General features: G+C 43.7%; 1 protein-coding gene across 1 annotated transcript in view; it reads left to right on the forward strand.

Moving 5' to 3' along the window:
* The window catches only part of DPH5 (diphthamide biosynthesis 5), a 428050-nt gene that overhangs the window by 227967 nt on the left and 183599 nt on the right, over positions 1 to 16484 (forward strand). Inside the window, exon 4 of the mRNA XM_086936341.1 lies at positions 8985 to 9105. Within this exon, the coding sequence (XP_086792467.1) occupies positions 8985 to 9105 (121 nt within the window). The remainder of the gene's footprint in view (positions 1 to 8984; positions 9106 to 16484) is intronic.

The following is a 16484-nucleotide window of genomic DNA, read 5'->3' on the forward strand; positions in this document are numbered from 1 at the left end:
ACAGGCAGCCGATGAATTACTTATGGAGCTGGGCAATGAGGGCAAATAGGGAGTATAAGCCGATTTGAATGGCCAGTAAAGGAGTACCATCAAGGGTGCCACTTAGCTTTCACGGGGAGGGCCCATATTTTAAGATAGCCCTCACCCGGTCAGACAGGTCTTACTGTGGTCTTACTACTCAATTGAGAGGATGTTACAGCAACGGAGGGGGGACTGATGTCGCAGTGCACAAAATAGTGAGTGTGAAAATAAGAAAAAATGTGTGCTAAAATTGGATGAGGAGGTACTGAAAATGAATTTTATTCTGATGCTACCTGCTCTTCCAACATTAAAAAGTAGACGCTGATTTTTGAAGTACCGACGGACAGAGTGGTGCTTCCTCCCTTTTTTCCAGAGCCGTGGTCAGGTGGGGTGAGGTCTGCGCATCTTCCGAGTCTGAATATTCCAATGACTTGAAAGAGTGGAGAAAACGATGCGGACACCTAGTGGACTCAGGTGATCTCTGTATCAGTTTCATCTTTCTTGGTTTTGAGCACTGTTTTGTTTCATTATCACTTAGTTGCAGTAGGTATCAGTATATTTGGTCCTGAAGAAAGCAATGACATAACACGTCACTAATTGCTGAAACATGTTGACCTCACAGTACATCTAGACAGACCAAAAACATTGTGATTGTCACTGACTACTTTTTAATGTTGGAAGAGCAGGTAGCATCAGAATAAAATTCATTATTAGTACCTCCTCATCCAATTTTAGCACACATTTTTTCTTATTTTCACACTCACTATTTTGTGCACTGCGACATCAGTCCCCCCCTCCTTTGCTGTAACATCCTCTCAATTGAGTAGTAAGACCACAGTAAGAACTGTCTGACTGGGTGAGGGCTATCTTAAAATCTGGGCCTTCCCCGCGAAAGCTAAGTGGCACCCTTGATGGTGGTCTTAAAGGAAAACCAAATTATGAAGGGCGGTTCCGTGTGGTGACTGATGGGCATCCTTGCCTGACCATCAGATGGGTCAGTTGTAGGGGTGACCTTGGATACATATACACATGGTATGGTTTTCTTGTTAGTTCACAGTTGCGTTCGCGACTCAGTTGTGCTAGGCCCTCCGATATTTTTGTTTTTTAATGTATGTATGGGGCGTATTGGAGCTTGGTCTTAAAAATCCCCGTTTGACCCTAATAAAGTAGTTGTTGTTTGTCAGTAAAGGAGTAATCCTTTTCATCAATACTGAACATTAACATTGTACACAGTATATTTTTTTATCAACAATCCTCTTTTGCTATATGGCTGAGTTGTTTATCTTTCTGGTCTGAGGGTGTTTCCCGTATGTTATACCCCTCTTTGGAATAGCGGGGATACCCTGGCAGAAGCTCATGGAGGGGCACTATCTACTGGACATTGCTCCAGTTAGATATTGCAAGGGTTTTTCAAGGGGAGAGAAGTAAGGGGGCGGGTGGCACTGGGGGAGGGTTGGTGGTGGCAAAAATTTAAAAATGTCCTTGATAAGCCAAAATGTGTTATAAGGGACGGTAACAGACTATTCTTGGGTAAAGATTCAAAATTACAATGGTCACTCTTGGTTTTTTTGTTTTGTTTTTTTTTGTTCCAGTATGAGGGATGGGTAGTGTGAAATATATTTCCTGGAATGTTAATGGCCTCCGCACCAAGCCTAGAGCTAATAGAATCTTGCAATATTTGCGGGTCATTATATTGCAGGAGACCCATCTAACTCAAAGTGAAATGCTTACCCTCATCAGGAAAAACAGGTGGATTGACTTTGCTGTCTCAACTACTCAAACAACAAATACCAGGGGTGTATCGGTTATCTTTAAAAAAGGGGCCAAGGCTAGGTTGGTGTCACAAGCGGTGGACTCATGTGGCAGATGGGCCATCGCGTCAGTGATTATAGCAGGGTCTCAATATACAATCTTGGGTTATTATGGCCCGAACCAAGATGACCCTACAGTCCTGGAGTCTATTTTTCCCCATTTGCTATCCTTCCCTGAACCCACTATATTTGCCGGAGACTTTAATGTTGTGTTGGATCCTGCGTCAGACAAATCTGTTAATAGTCGCTCCCTAGTCCTTTCTAAGACCAGATCTTTCTTACAGGCTGCAATGAAACAGTATGGGCATGTCGATGTCTGGTGACAGAGGTCCGGGCAACATCAAGGGGTCTCTTTCCGTAATTTTAAATATCACCATCAGTCCATGATTGATTTCATTCTACTTGCTGTATCTTACGCCCCTCACATACAGCAAGTGGCTGGAGGCTGCCTAAGCAAACTTAGGAACCTACGGAGATTTCTTCAACTACTCCCGGAGGGTTGCCGGAAGACGGTTATTCACGCCATGGTTACCTCGAGGCTTGATTATGCCAATGGTCTCTATTTAGGACTCCCGAAATTTCTAATACAGAGGCTGCAGACCGTCCAAAATTCGGCTGTGAGATTGCTGAGGCATGTTCCTTTTAAACGTCACATTTCTCCGCACCTACGCATGCTACACTGGTTGCTGGTGGCTAGCCGGATAAAATTTAAGGCTCTTACTTTGGCTTATAGAGCCCTACACGGTACCTGCCAGAACTATCTAAAAACACGCCTGCCTAGATACTCCCAGGCTAGACTCCTTCGATCTAACTGCCAGGTTCATCTGTGTGTCCCTCGAGTGAAAAGGGCTCGATTGGGAGGCAGAACTTTCTCCGCAAGCACACCACTTTTGTGGAACACCTTGCAGCCCGAATTACAACAGGCCTCCTCTGAACCCAGTTTTAGGAGATTGCTGAAAACCTGGCTTTTCAGGCAATAGATCTTTTTTCCTACTGTGCCCTTTACTGCCCACCGAGCGCCGGGACACTTCCTATGGGGGTAGCCGCTCGCGCTTTACAAAACTCAGTATTATTATTATTATTATTAGTCAAAGACTGGTAGATTCTGTTAAGACCATCAACTATCTCCCATCATATCTATCAGATCACTCAGCAGTAGTGATGGATTTGGTCTGGTCTATTAAGAAGCCCCCCCAGCTCATGGTCTTTTGATCGTTCTCTTCTTTCCAATCCAGAGGACATTGCAGACCTTAAGTCGGATTCCCATCATTTTTTTAGATCTAATAGTGGCTCTGCCACAAATAGTATTATTTGGGACTCTTTTAAGGCTTTTTTGAGTAGACTTATTACGTGGAAAGTCGCCTATCGTAGGAAGCAATATAGGGAGGAAATCACCTTAACTGAAGCAGATATAGCGCAAATTCAACATGAGATAGATATTAATCATACTGCTCCAGAATCTGTTTTAGATCTTCTCCGGGACCAACTATCGGTCTTGAAAGGCAGTCTTGCCTCTGTTTTAAATCTAAGAGTCCAACAGAGATGGGAGGCGAGCAAGTTGGCACATTTTGAATATAGTGAGGGTGCGGGGAAATTACTTGCTTGGAAGACCAAAATAGATCAGGTCCACAACAAAATAGCTGTGATTACTGTGGATAATGACACTTTCTTGTTGGATGAGGATATTAGGAGGGCATTCAGAGAGTTTTTTCAAGATGTATATAAAGAGGATAATGTAATTCTACCTGAGTCTATCGTAGGTTGGCTGAGGAATATTGATTTACCCTCTTTTTCCTCTGAACAATCTCAATATTTGGACAGCATGATTACAGAGAATGAGGTGAGGGCTGCCATCCGGAAAAGCAAGAAGGGGAAGGCAGCCGGTCCCGATGGGTTGCCGGCTGAACTTTATAGGGCTTTGGAAGTAGAAATAGTTCCCTTCCTCACTATCCTCTTCAACCAAATCTTGCTCGAAGGCCAGCACCCCCCAGCCTCGTGGGAAAATGCTTCCATTACCCTCATTCTGAAACCAGGCAAACCTAAGAGTGCCTGTGGGTCTTACAGGCCTATTTCAATACTAAATGTGGATTACAAGATCTTTACCACAATTTTGTCATCTAGGCTGGCCTCGATTGCTCCCTTGGTTCTCCATCCTGACCAAAAAGGCTTTTTGAAGGGGAGACAACTGTATGAATTGACATATGACCTGATTGGTGCTATGGATATGGCGCTGGCCGAGAGCCTCCCGTTGGCTGCCCTCACGATCGATGCAACCAAGGCCTTCGACAGAGTCAACTGGGTGTACCTGTCGGAGGCTTTGGCCAAGTTTGGCGTGGGCGCGGGTTCTGCAGGGCGGTGAGCCTCCTTTACTGTAATCCATCTGCGCGCCTCTTAGTTAATGGTGATTTGTCGGACCCCTTTTCCATCTCAAGGGGGACCCGGCAAGGCTGCCGGCACTCCCCCCTGCTTTTCGATTTTTATATCGAACCCTTTGCCCAACAACTGAGGGATGAAGCCACCATCAAACAATTTTATTATGAAGGTGGGAGAAGAAGGTAGCACTATATGCCGACGATGTGCTCATACTAACATCAGATGTCACCACTGCACTTCCGGCAATCCTGAGATTAGCCCATGCATTTGGTCAAGTATCAGGATACAAGATCAATGCTGCAAAGACTGAGATGCTTGTCTGGAATGATGATGAGTGTGTGGTTGAGGTACAGGCAGGCTCCTCAATGCGGTACTTGGGCTTGAACATCGTGAAGGATATTAATAAACTGGCTCAGGTTAACTTATCGGCAGTGGTTAAAGAGTGCCGTAAGCTTCTTCAATCATGGTCTCATCTTCCACTCTCCTTAATAGGAAGGGTCAATCTCATCAAAATGTCGATCCTACCCAAAATGTCTTTTTTGTTTAATACCATTCCCTTATACTTTGATCAATCCATTTTATCCAAATTTCAGTCTGATATTTCATCTTTTATTTGGAATAAACATCTGCCGAGAATAGCCTGGAAAAAATTACGACGGCGAAGGGACAAGGGGGGCCTTGTTGCCCCCGACTTGAAATTATATGCATGGGCCTTCCAGCTCTCCCATTCCCGAATGTTGCTGAAGATGCCCACTGACTTTGGGGTGGGCCCAATGTTTTCAGCAATGTTGGACGGGGAAAGAGTTAGTCTAGGGCTTTCTTTTTAAGTTTAGCAATCCTAAGTTTAAAAAAAAAAAAATCAAATTGAAGGTTCTACCAGGTTTTGCAAAAATGTGGGCTAAAGTTATAACATCCGTAAAGCAGGGTTTCCTCTGTGAAAGGACACCGTTATGGGGGTTACCTGAAAGTCCTGCCTGGCTTGATGATAGTTCAGCAGCACCCTTGAGAGAGGCAGGCCTGGAAGTTTGGGGAGACCTCTTTTTCGAGTGGGATCTACTCTCGTGGGAGCATCTTCAGACCAAGATCGGCCCCAACTATTCATGGTTCAAATACCTCCAAATGGTTAGCTGGACTCAAGCTTATAAATCTTTACCCCCTAGAAGGAATAAATTCGTACTTGGAGGCTACAGCTTATTGATTACTAATTTGGTGAACAGTGGCCCGGCAAAAAAAGAGATATCCAAGTGGTATAATCTTATATTGGATGAATCGGACAGTGACTTCTCCCTACCGGAGTTGCTGTGGGGCTCTTCGCTTACGGACCACAATCTTCAAGTTCTCTGGGCGGCTTCATTTTGGCTCTTATGGAACATCGTGAAGCCTTCTTGGTTATTCAGGAATCACATATTTACCCTGCATAGAGCATACTATTCCCCTCTTAGACTATCTAAATTCTCTGAAGGCAACTTAGTGGCATGTGCTAAATGTGGGCTCGTGGCCGCCTCTGATTAGCATATGTTTTTTTAATGTCCACGTTTGGAAACATTCTGGGAGGAGATTGGTAACACTCTTACAACATCACTGGGTGTTTCCATCACTATAGACCTACCTCTTGTGATTTTCGGCATCCTGGATGGTGCACCGAGCTCTGCTAAAAGTCTAGTGTTTTATGCGATACTGTTGGCAAGAAGGGGGATCTGCAGGAAATGGAAAGACTCTCTACCTCCTACCTTCAGGGATTGGCAGGTCTCAGTCCGGCAGACTTCACGTGCTTACCTGGCCAGGTCTGGCAACCAGAGTAAAAGGGCCTTTTGGTATTTATTATCTTGGGTGCAATGATTTGCCCGGGATTTTTTTTTTTCCCCCGGTTCCAATGATTTAACCTACTATGGTGTTACCTTTTGCTCACACCTGCTGAACAGCCGTTGCCCGGCCCGTGTTGGCTGTCACCTCCACCTAGGTTACCGCGAGATTAGGTAATCGCTCGACTTTTTGCCACCTCGGTGGTTCCAGCGACAGCTGAGGGATGTCACGGCCCCCATCATGTCCGTATCTTGTCCCTACCAGTCTTCATAGACTGAGACAGCTGTTATATGGCTTATCCATCTTGGCATTAGGTTCCACGGTGGTTATGAGGACAAAGAAAAAATAAATAACATTTTTTTAAAAAAAAGAATATTGCATCATGATGTACCATTAAACACTTTTTCATCACATTCACCGCCTAAACACTGCTGCTTAAAGTTATTTGCACTGTTGATGTATGCGCTCGTTAAGTAACACCAACTTTTATAATTTTAGTGAGCTGATGCCCCTGGCCAGCACCCCCAGTCAAAAAATTATTTCAGCAAAGGTGAAGTCCCGAGGAGACATGACGTTTGAGGACATAGAATGTGCTTCACCCTTGCATGAGTGATCAGTGAAAAAATGCAGGGATGGGTGCAAAAATGCAGTAAGAATAGAAAAACTTGTCGAGTTTATCTGCACATGCATTCTTCCTTTCTGAAAATATACTCCAGATCTGCAAGCCATAGTCTTATTCCCTGCATGAAGATATGCTCCTGCTACGGCCCCAGGACTCCGTACCCTGCTGCCATTCTGTGCAGTTTTCTGCTAGCTGATCATTTGTGGTGATCTAGAGCTTGAAGAGAGAACTAAAAATGAGGGGGTCACACAGCTTATATGCCAGTTTACCTTTACTATGTGAAGACATTGGTTTTAACGACTAGTTCTACGAATTGAGATCAGGGGGATCTTGCTCAGCAGATCCCAGTGACTATCCAATTGGTGGTAGTCCCTTCTCAATTTAGCTGTAACAGAAATGGTATCTAGTTCGATTTGTGGGCCGCGGTTGCCACCCGCCATATTAATGGTATACATCTTTCATCAGCTGCTATTACCAAGGGTGTCTGGTTCTCGCAATCCACCCTACCTCCATTTACCTGTGACCACACCTCTACTTTCACCTCTTTGCATCTAGTTTTGTTGTGTCCTAAGTTTTCTATCCTGCAACACAAATTTCTAAGACCCATTTTAGAAGCGCAGGAATTTAGCAAAATAGAACGGCCAAACTATATCTGCAATTTTTAGCCACTCCCAAACTGTGCTTTTTTTGTCTCCCATTTTATTTATCTGGATCTGAGGAGAAACGTGCTAGTACTGTATTCTTTGGATTTTTTGTGTCTGTATGAATTTAATGAATTAATGTAATTGCGTTTGTATATTTCTTAGGCGTCGACCTGACCATTTTTATTATAAGATTGTTTGTTTTAATGGATTGATTTTTTAATGTACACTTGTATGATTTTCTTTGAAAATCAAATCGAATGAAAGTTGATTGATTATGTCCAGTACATGAAAGATATAGTGCTATGCAGTGCATGCATGGTAAGTGCATGTACCGGGTGTATGTTTACCTGCAAGGAGTACAGTACATGAAGGTTGTGGTGTTGTGCAACATCTGCACGGTGAATTGGTGTGCTAGCTGCATGTTTGTCTGCAAGTGGCAACACAGAAAGGCTATAGTACTGAGCAGTGCGTACAGAGTGAATGCTGAATGTGTCTGTTTCTGTGGTGGCACAACACATGAAGGTAACAGTGCTGGATAGTGTGGGTGCTGTAAACATGCACAGAGTGCAAGGGTGCCTGTAATGGTTCATTACATGGAGGACCCTGGGTTCCATTTAAGGAGGACCAGGCCTGCCTGGTGAAGACATGAGGAGGTAGATGAACACCCCTGGCAGATTTGTGTATTGCTGCATTCCTGTGAGCTGGGTGGGACACAATGGAAGAGGGAGAATCCGTCTCCCCCTGCACATTTCAACAGCTATAGCTTGTGTTCTTAGTTTGATAACAAAATATGAAGATAGCCACACACTAAGTGTGTTACCCACTTAGTTTGTTGTCATTAGCATTACTTGCCACCAATTTCTCTAGTTGTTCAGTGCAGTCCCCACCCAAGGCTCCCCTTCTGCCCTGGGTTCTTTGAGTAAGAAGTATTGGCAGTTCATCACCAGGTGCAGCTAAGGGAATTTAGGTCCAAGAGGCCAAAGTGCACCTTTAGCACAGTGATCCAGGTACATACCATAAGCTTTAGACTATTATTTGGTTCTTGTCGGTCAATTAAACTGCAGTGAACTTCCACAGTTTTCAGAAAATGTAAATCTGTTTCTGGACGATTACAGTTACTTGTTCTTTTGTGTCCTGATAGTAAGATGTGTGTAAGGTTGCCCTCCTTAGCTGTGTACTGGTTAAGTGTTTACTAATCAACAATGTTAATGCAATGGAGAAAAATCTTGAAGCAAATCAACTGATTGTACAACAAGTCCCAAAATGGCGGTCTCAATTCTTAAGAGTAGAATAATACTATAAGAAAATGAAAAGAAGATCAATAAAAAGCATAACCTCACATCCTCCATAAGAAGCAACCTACATTAGAAAGGAAGAACAATCAGTTGTCTGCTAAATATTTCGCATAGTGTCGCGCATATCTAGTTTCCAAACAAAGTTTGACTTGTTCCTTTAAATATCTCTTGAGTGAGTATTAGATGGGTAGGTAATACCATTGTGCGACTTCAACAAAATGCATTCATGATGAAATGGTGATGAGGAAAAACATTTATTCTGCAGAGTGGGGTATATTAGTATTGGTTCTTTTACAATTAGAATTCAATTTAAGCTTGCAGTGTGTGGTTTATTGACACAGGCACTGTTAAGTTTTTGCACTTGTGTTTTGGCGCAGTTTTTTATTAGTCTTAATGTTATGTTTGCTTTTTGTAGCTGTACAATTTTGGAGAAACTATTTCCATCGTTTTCTGGACTGACACTTGGAAACCTGAAAGTTTCTATGATAAAATAAAGAAAAATCGACAGAATGGCATGCACACACTGTGCTTATTGGGTAAGAGTTCATCACTGCTGTGTTTATTTGAATTAGTGAAATGTCTGTTTTTCTGAAGATCAGTGTGTAGGTCTTTGTGCCAGTGGATTAGAGTACTGCTTTACTGCAATAAACTCGATAATACAACTATCCTCTCTTATCAGCGCTGATTCTTTTTGTCCTTTTTAGGTCGAGCCTAGGCAGCGCATGCGCTGTCTCTTCCAGCCATGCTGTATTCACTCTTTCGGCTCACAGCATGTCCATTGCTTTTTTATTCATCCCTCAATTGCCGCTCAAAAATGCTTGCTTTCTAGTGGTTAATCCTTCCTCTTTGTCCCTCCTTTTTCTGTTTGGTTTCCTCCCACAGACCATTGCCCAATTACTGTTAACAATACGCTTCTGTGTTGAAGTGTTCATTGGAGGGACTATTTTTTTCTTTGATTCCTGCTCATGTCACTGTTTGCCCATCTTTGGTTGTTCAGCTTCAGCGCCCGTCTTTTAATCTCCCCATCCCATTCAAATACCGAGATGGAATGTCAGACGCTGTTTTTCGAAATCGCCACTTTCATTTTCTCAGTCTTCAAAGCGTGAGTATTCCCCCCAGACTCCTCCCGCTTCACTGCTTATTGCTTTAGCGAGCCTCTGTCACTGACCTTCAGCAACCCAACCTTGCAGCACCGATAAGGGCAAGGCTTGGGCAAATCCTGTTGGGTTTTTTCTGATGCTTGTTTATATAATCTGAACTTTAGTGACCCGATGGTGATGAAGTGCTTTGCATGAGTGCTAGTTACATTACACAATGTCAGATAGATTTTTGGGGGGATTTTTCTAGAGCAGGAAATTGACTGACCGAACTGTGTTGAAGCGCTTTACAAAAACTTCAATTACATTACACAAGGTCAGGTTATTTTTTTTGTTTTAGGTGTGCTGAGATTAAGTGATGCCGATGCCGCCACTGTTTATTTCCCCTTTAACTGACGAATGGGAGCAGCATTTGTTCCTCTCACCTCCTCCCATGTTGCTGCATGCCCACCTCGCTACCTCTTCCTTTTGTCCTCCTCCTCTCAGAGCTCTAATTTCACAGCACATTCACTGCATCTCCCCAGGGACTGTGAGACATGTTTTATTATATAATGTGAACTCCAGCGACCCGAAGGTGGTTGAGTGCTTTACATAAGTGTTAGTTACAATATACAAGGTAGGATTCATATTTTGGAGGCATTTTTATAGAGCACAAAGTCAACTGACCAGAGGGCATTGAAGCGATTTACAAAACGGCAATTACAATACACAAGGTTAGGTAATTGTTTTTGTTTTTAGGTGAGCTGAGATTAAGTGATGCAGACACCGTCCATGATTATTATTCATTTTCACTCTACCTGACAAATGAGTGTATTTTGTTGTTGTGGCTATGTCCAGGGCTCATATGCCTAGGGGGCTGGGACTGAGTGGGGGCTGGGACTGAGTGCGGGCTTGAGGCTTGCTGGTATACGGATGGTGCGGGCAGTGTTATGAATGGAAAATTCTGGAGAAGGGTGCCTGGTGAATAAGGGCCAGGGCTAGGAGGGAAGTAACACCTACTCCATTGAAAAGAACTTCACTGCTTTTTTTTTATAGGCTGTTCAATACTCAAGTGATGCAGTCACACATAGAATGTTATAGTGCTGCTGACTTTCATTAAGGTACTTGTCTTTCTGTCTGTGCGAAAAGCCTTGGAATCTGTCCATAAATGTTTCCTGAGCCAAACATGTATTCCTACATCAAACTGCATGACACAGCGTGCAGTAATTGTATAGTTCTTTAATTCCTGGTGGTACAGCACCCACGGTAGCATGGCTAAGCACTTACAAGGTCCAAAGGGGAGACTTTTTATCTATGCTAATGCTTGTTCGCCATTGGCTGCTCTGGAAGAGGCTTCCTGGAGAAGTCCTCGCCGTCTTGTCTCCATACAATTGCAATTCTACTATGTTCAAGAATGGTCAATATCGACCTGTCCATGATTTTGACTATGGTATAGCATTGACCATTACATTATTTCAGCATGCCATCAGAGTTGCTTAGTGCCACTGTAGATAATGTTCTCTGTCCCAAAATGTTGCATCAAGATATGAGCAGAAGAATAGTGTTTTCTGGACTCTGTGAAATTAATGTTTTCCTTTGTAAAATCATCTTTTCTGTGATTGTGACAATATGATCATCGTGCTTCAGGAGTGGTAACAAATGACACATTGACAAATAACACATTCAGTGACTTTCAGGTTATATTTTTCTTAAAAATTCGTTGCCACAACATAAAACTATTGAAGAGATGACCAAACCTGAATGACATCCTTTAACAGTAGTCCTCTATGATGTCACCTGTGATCCCGTGAGGAAAGGGATCAGGGTTATCTAAAGCACTCATGTCTGTGGAATGCTCGCGCTGCACTAAACATGCGTAGCGCCGAGGGCTATAAGTGGACCGGGTCCTGCCAGTGCTCAGCACCAGCAGTTTTTAAAAGCTTGCTGGTGCTGAGACAGTTCCCTATCGGGCTCTCCATTTTTACCCTCAGGATGGAAAAAAAAAACCCTTAACTCTGCAATAGTACAACCAAGTCACTGCCTTTGATGTAATTTCAAAGAGACTCGTTTTTCAGTTGTATATAGTGCAAACTTGGAGCATTTTACAAGAGCACCAATTACATTACACAAGGACATATTCATTTTTTGAATCACAGGACGTCAGGCTCGAATGTTTTCTTAGCTCGAAGGTCGAGTGTTCTAGCCTCACGCCACAACTTCGCCCACAAAAGTGAGTAGCATTTTCAATATTATATGCAACAAAGTGATAGTTGTTGCTTATTTATCATATGCAATTTACAGCTATTGACAAAGCCAATAGTCCTGGCTTGTTGCAGGTGTAATGTTACTTGTTATGTTATATAACTGGAGGAATGGATAGAAGCAGCAACATTCCAGTGGGGCAGCTAAGCACAGATTTTTAGATAAAGTGTTTTAAGCCACGCCCTTAATCACAGTGGCCACTCCCCTATAAAAGAACCCCCAAGTTTTTTCATCCCACTTAAACCCTCAACTCGGAACACCTGTGGAAGGAACCAGTTCTAAAGTATGAAACATTACAGAACTGCGGTTTTTCCGACCTTGTTCAAAGCATCAGCGCGGCATACTTTTTTGTATTGAGTTTGTTTACTCCATGCAAAAAATAGCTCAGGTTTTCTTTCCTGCCCCAGTCATCCATGCTCAGCATTGCGAACCTGGGCATGGAAAATGAGTGACAGCCCCATCTCCAATGAGTAGGATGTCAGTCATTGTGCCCTGGGCGACCCTCGGCTCCCCCAACCTCTCAGGAGTCCCTAAATCCGGCACCTTTAGAGTTTATGCATTTCAGACTTTTAATAATAAAATAAACACCCAAAAATGAAAAATTACTTGCTGAGTTTGTCCATCCGAATTTGTTGAATGGTCATCTCAAAAAGACAGGAATCATGAGAATTGTTGCTTTACTTTTCAAAAGAAATGTGAACATACAGAATCTAAGGTTTTGGAAAAATGTTGTTTGTGTTATCCTAGAATTTAATTACGTTTGTGACAGTGTGATGTGCGGGTGATTTTGAAACCTAAAGAGAGATAAATTGCAGAGAGAAAGAGAGAGCCAGATAAAAAAAAATGAATTGTAATTATGTTAGTAAAAAACAAAAGAAAAGTGAAACAATAGTAGCCCCGAAATGTGTTTAGGTAGCGAACTGCTCTGTAGTATCTTATTCTCACTCAGAGCAAGATTCTTTTCATAAACAGTAGAAAGATGGAAGTGTAGGTCAGGTGGAGCAGAGTGGAACATGTTATCAATTTTGTAGATTTATATTCCGCAGCTTATCCCTAATGAGGGTATCCAGGCGTTGATTTGCCCAGAATCACAGGATGTTGCACCAGTGCCGAGACTCGACCCCGAATTTTGTGTGTTCTCGTTTAGTGCACATCCCCAAAAACGGAAGTTAAGGTTGATAGGTGTCACTAGTGCTGCCTGCACAAAACCTGAACAGACTTGAAATTCAAATCGTCACCTAATTTCCAACCCCTGCCTCATTTACTTAACCTTAGTGAGCCCCATTTGGCCAAGGGCCATGATAGTGTATCACGGGCCTGAACCGAGGTAATAAATACACTGCTTCTTCCAAAACATATACAGATTTTAGTTCTCACAGAAAAAAAATGAGGTTAAGTAGTCGGTCCTCGACAATTGTGAGGCCAAATTAATATAATGCTTTACATGGAGAACTTCCAGTGTTGCCCAACAAACATCTTCATAAAGCACACAGTGTAACCGAATATGTAACCATCTAGTCCGCGATGTCCTTGGGAAACAAGGCACTATTTATGCTGCCCTCTGATCTTTGCACAGGTTGTGACTGCTTGCATGCAATTCAAGTACGCTTGTGTGGCTTTTAAATGCCTTAGTCACTGGCTCCCTTTAGTGCCTTCTGTGCTCTGGCCACGTATTCAATGCAAAGAAATTCACAGTAAAAACATTTCCCTACTGACTGTTCCCAAGCCTGTCCTCAAGGTGCAGGTGCCCCTGTAGGTTGCCTGGGTAGGGAATGCACTGCAGCTTGATGCTAGCTTGGCAGTCTCTCTCCCTTGCTTCAGACAAAAGGTGAAAACTAATTTCTTTGCTTAAAATAGTTCTCAAGACCAGAGTCAAGAGACTCTGTCATATAGTGTGTGCTACTGAAATGTCACCAGACAACTCGAGAATAATTGGGCTGAGACAAAAACAAAAAAGAACCTCAGAAGAAATCTGTGTTGCTGGTCACCCTAACCAAAGAGTGGAAGGAGTAAGTCGCCTTTCATCTTATTGCTTTTCTTTTAGCTTGAAGTGACTGCAAATATTTTATTTCTTTTGTAATGGACAATAAGTGATGTTATGTAGTCAGCAGTCTAGTAGTTGGGTGGGTGGAGCTAGCTGGAGATGAGGGGAAGAGGAGTAGCGTAGACAGGATAGAGTCAGTTAGAGTAGGGACAGGGACACTGAAGGAGGTACTTAATAAAGCTCCTATAAATATATATACTTGTCTGTCATCATTGGGCCTAGACATGACAACTGGCGACGAGGGTGGGATTGGTGTGCCTACCACCCACAGAACCCTGCAGGAGCGTCCCATCCCGAGCAGCGTCTAGAAAGAGAAGCGCTGCTGTGAAGAGTGAAGCTGCCGCCTGATGCGAGAGGCCAGCAGCAGGTGACCCTATTCCCCAGTCAGGCGACTGTGAGGGAGCCAAGAGGAGCCGAAGTAACAAGCGCCGAAACGCTCGAGAAAGGAAGAGCTCGTTCGCGCCAAAAACGCGACTCACGCCTGATGGGTGCAAGTTGGCACGCACTGAAGAAGCAGAAGTCGGGAGCCCACTCCGACTCTGGTTGGAAACGGTCTATAGTCAAGTAGATTCGAAACTCATAAAAACTGTATGATATTCACCATGATATATATATTTGTCAATACCCAGTGATTAAGTGAAAAAGTCACCCAACAAATCAATTTGGAAAAAGATTATTTCATTTATTTATTATAAGGCTCTTGCAAATATTTTTATCTTTTTGTAGTATTCTTGTTATTTATAAAATTATCTTTTTTTCATATTATTACATAGCAGTTAATCATATAGTTGATAAATCACATACATGCATTATTCAAACAGTTATAGACAGACAATAAATGAAGAGAAAACAATTAGTGTTAGCAATACGGCAAGATGCCTGTCATCCAAAGTAATCCGGGATTGCCCCCGACAGTGAGCGCTGTCCCAGGAAGGCCTGCTGACCAGTGCCATCGAGCGTGGTGGAAAACGGAACTCGAGTGGCACACGACATCAAGATCTCACTCCTGATGTGTGAGATTCGGCAAGGTGTCGCCGAGTGAGAGCGAGACCCAAAGAAGCAAGGTGGGAGCCCACCCTAACCTTACCTGAACGTGGCAGCTGTGGCACAGGTGTGGAGACCTGGAGAAGTACTGCTGTCCCTGAGACCGGCGGCCGGTGAGTCCCGATTGAATCGGCCCTGGTTAGAATGAACAGAGAGAAAGTCTCGTGTGAAGTGAGATTTCAGCAACGGCGGCCATTTTAGGGTCAGGCGTGTTAATTGGCAAGCAAGAAATGACACACGAGACTGCAAAGAAGCAAAACAAGCACGAACCAACACAAGACATCAATGCTAAACAAGCACAAGCAGCTGTAACAATATAAACAAGCACGAGTAAGGTTAAATAATATTGGCTAAAGAAGACAGTAATTGATCAACCAGAGCGCCTGTGAACAGGAAGCAACAGGTCAATCAGAGCCAGGGGAAAGGGTGAGAAGCACATGATATCACGATGGTGACTCCAAATACATCCCGCAGCGAAATGAAGTCAAACCAATTTATCACGGGAGTGTTGCATCTGCGGCCCCCGGAACCCTTGACACTGACCACAGGAGGGAGCATGGGCCCAAAGTGGCAAGAATGGCTTGAGGATTTCGAAGACTACATTAAGTGGTCCAAGGTAACAGTTGATGAAGAAAAATTGATTGCCCTCCGCAACCTAGCAGGTCGAGAAATAAGCAAGATAATCAAAGATCTTCCCCCTGCAGATGTTGGAACATATGACAAGGTGCGTGAGGCCTTGAACAAAAAATTCCTCCATAAAAGAAATGTTGATTATGAACGTCATGCGTTTCATCAAGCGCGCCAAGGAAAGGATGAAGCAATGAGCGCGTTCATCACCCGACTGCGGCGACTATCGAGACACTGTGAATTTAACACCTTCTCAACAGATGCCGCCATAAAATCACAAATCATAGATGGATGCCACTCGGAAACCCTCAGGAGGCGGCTACTAAGAAAACCTCATGAACTAGATGACATTGAAGAAATGACTCGCGTCTATGACCAGGCCGAGGAACATGCCACCAGCATTGAAACGGGGCGCAACGTAAGTCATGAACAAGCGCGTCGTGTCCAAGCCAGCGGCAGCAGCCGACGTAACTCGAAGGAAAAGCAATGGAGACCCAGGCCGTCATCTCGTCAACGACACACTGAACACAGGAGACGAGACCCTGGGCGAAGAGAAAGGAGGCCGGAAAGGACAAAAAGATGGTATAGGTGTGGATATGACTATCCACATGCAGATGCCTGCCCTGCCATGGGCCAGCGATGTAGAAGATGTGGGCGGACGAACCACTTTGAAGCGATGTGTGGGGACAATCACAAGGAGAGGCGAAGCGGAACGACAAGGTCATCTCGTTCCAAACCAGAAAACATCACATAAGGGCAGTCCAAGGAAAGTCTACATTGTCCTCAGGCTCGTCACACTCCAGCCGAGAGTCACGTAGATCTCGATGGGAGCGGAGGTCACCATCCCGAGACTCCAGATCAT

The sequence above is a fragment of the Lissotriton vulgaris genome, chromosome 1_1 (assembly GCF_964263255.1).
Source record: "Lissotriton vulgaris chromosome 1_1, aLisVul1.2, whole genome shotgun sequence".
NCBI lineage: Eukaryota > Metazoa > Chordata > Amphibia > Caudata > Salamandridae > Lissotriton > Lissotriton vulgaris.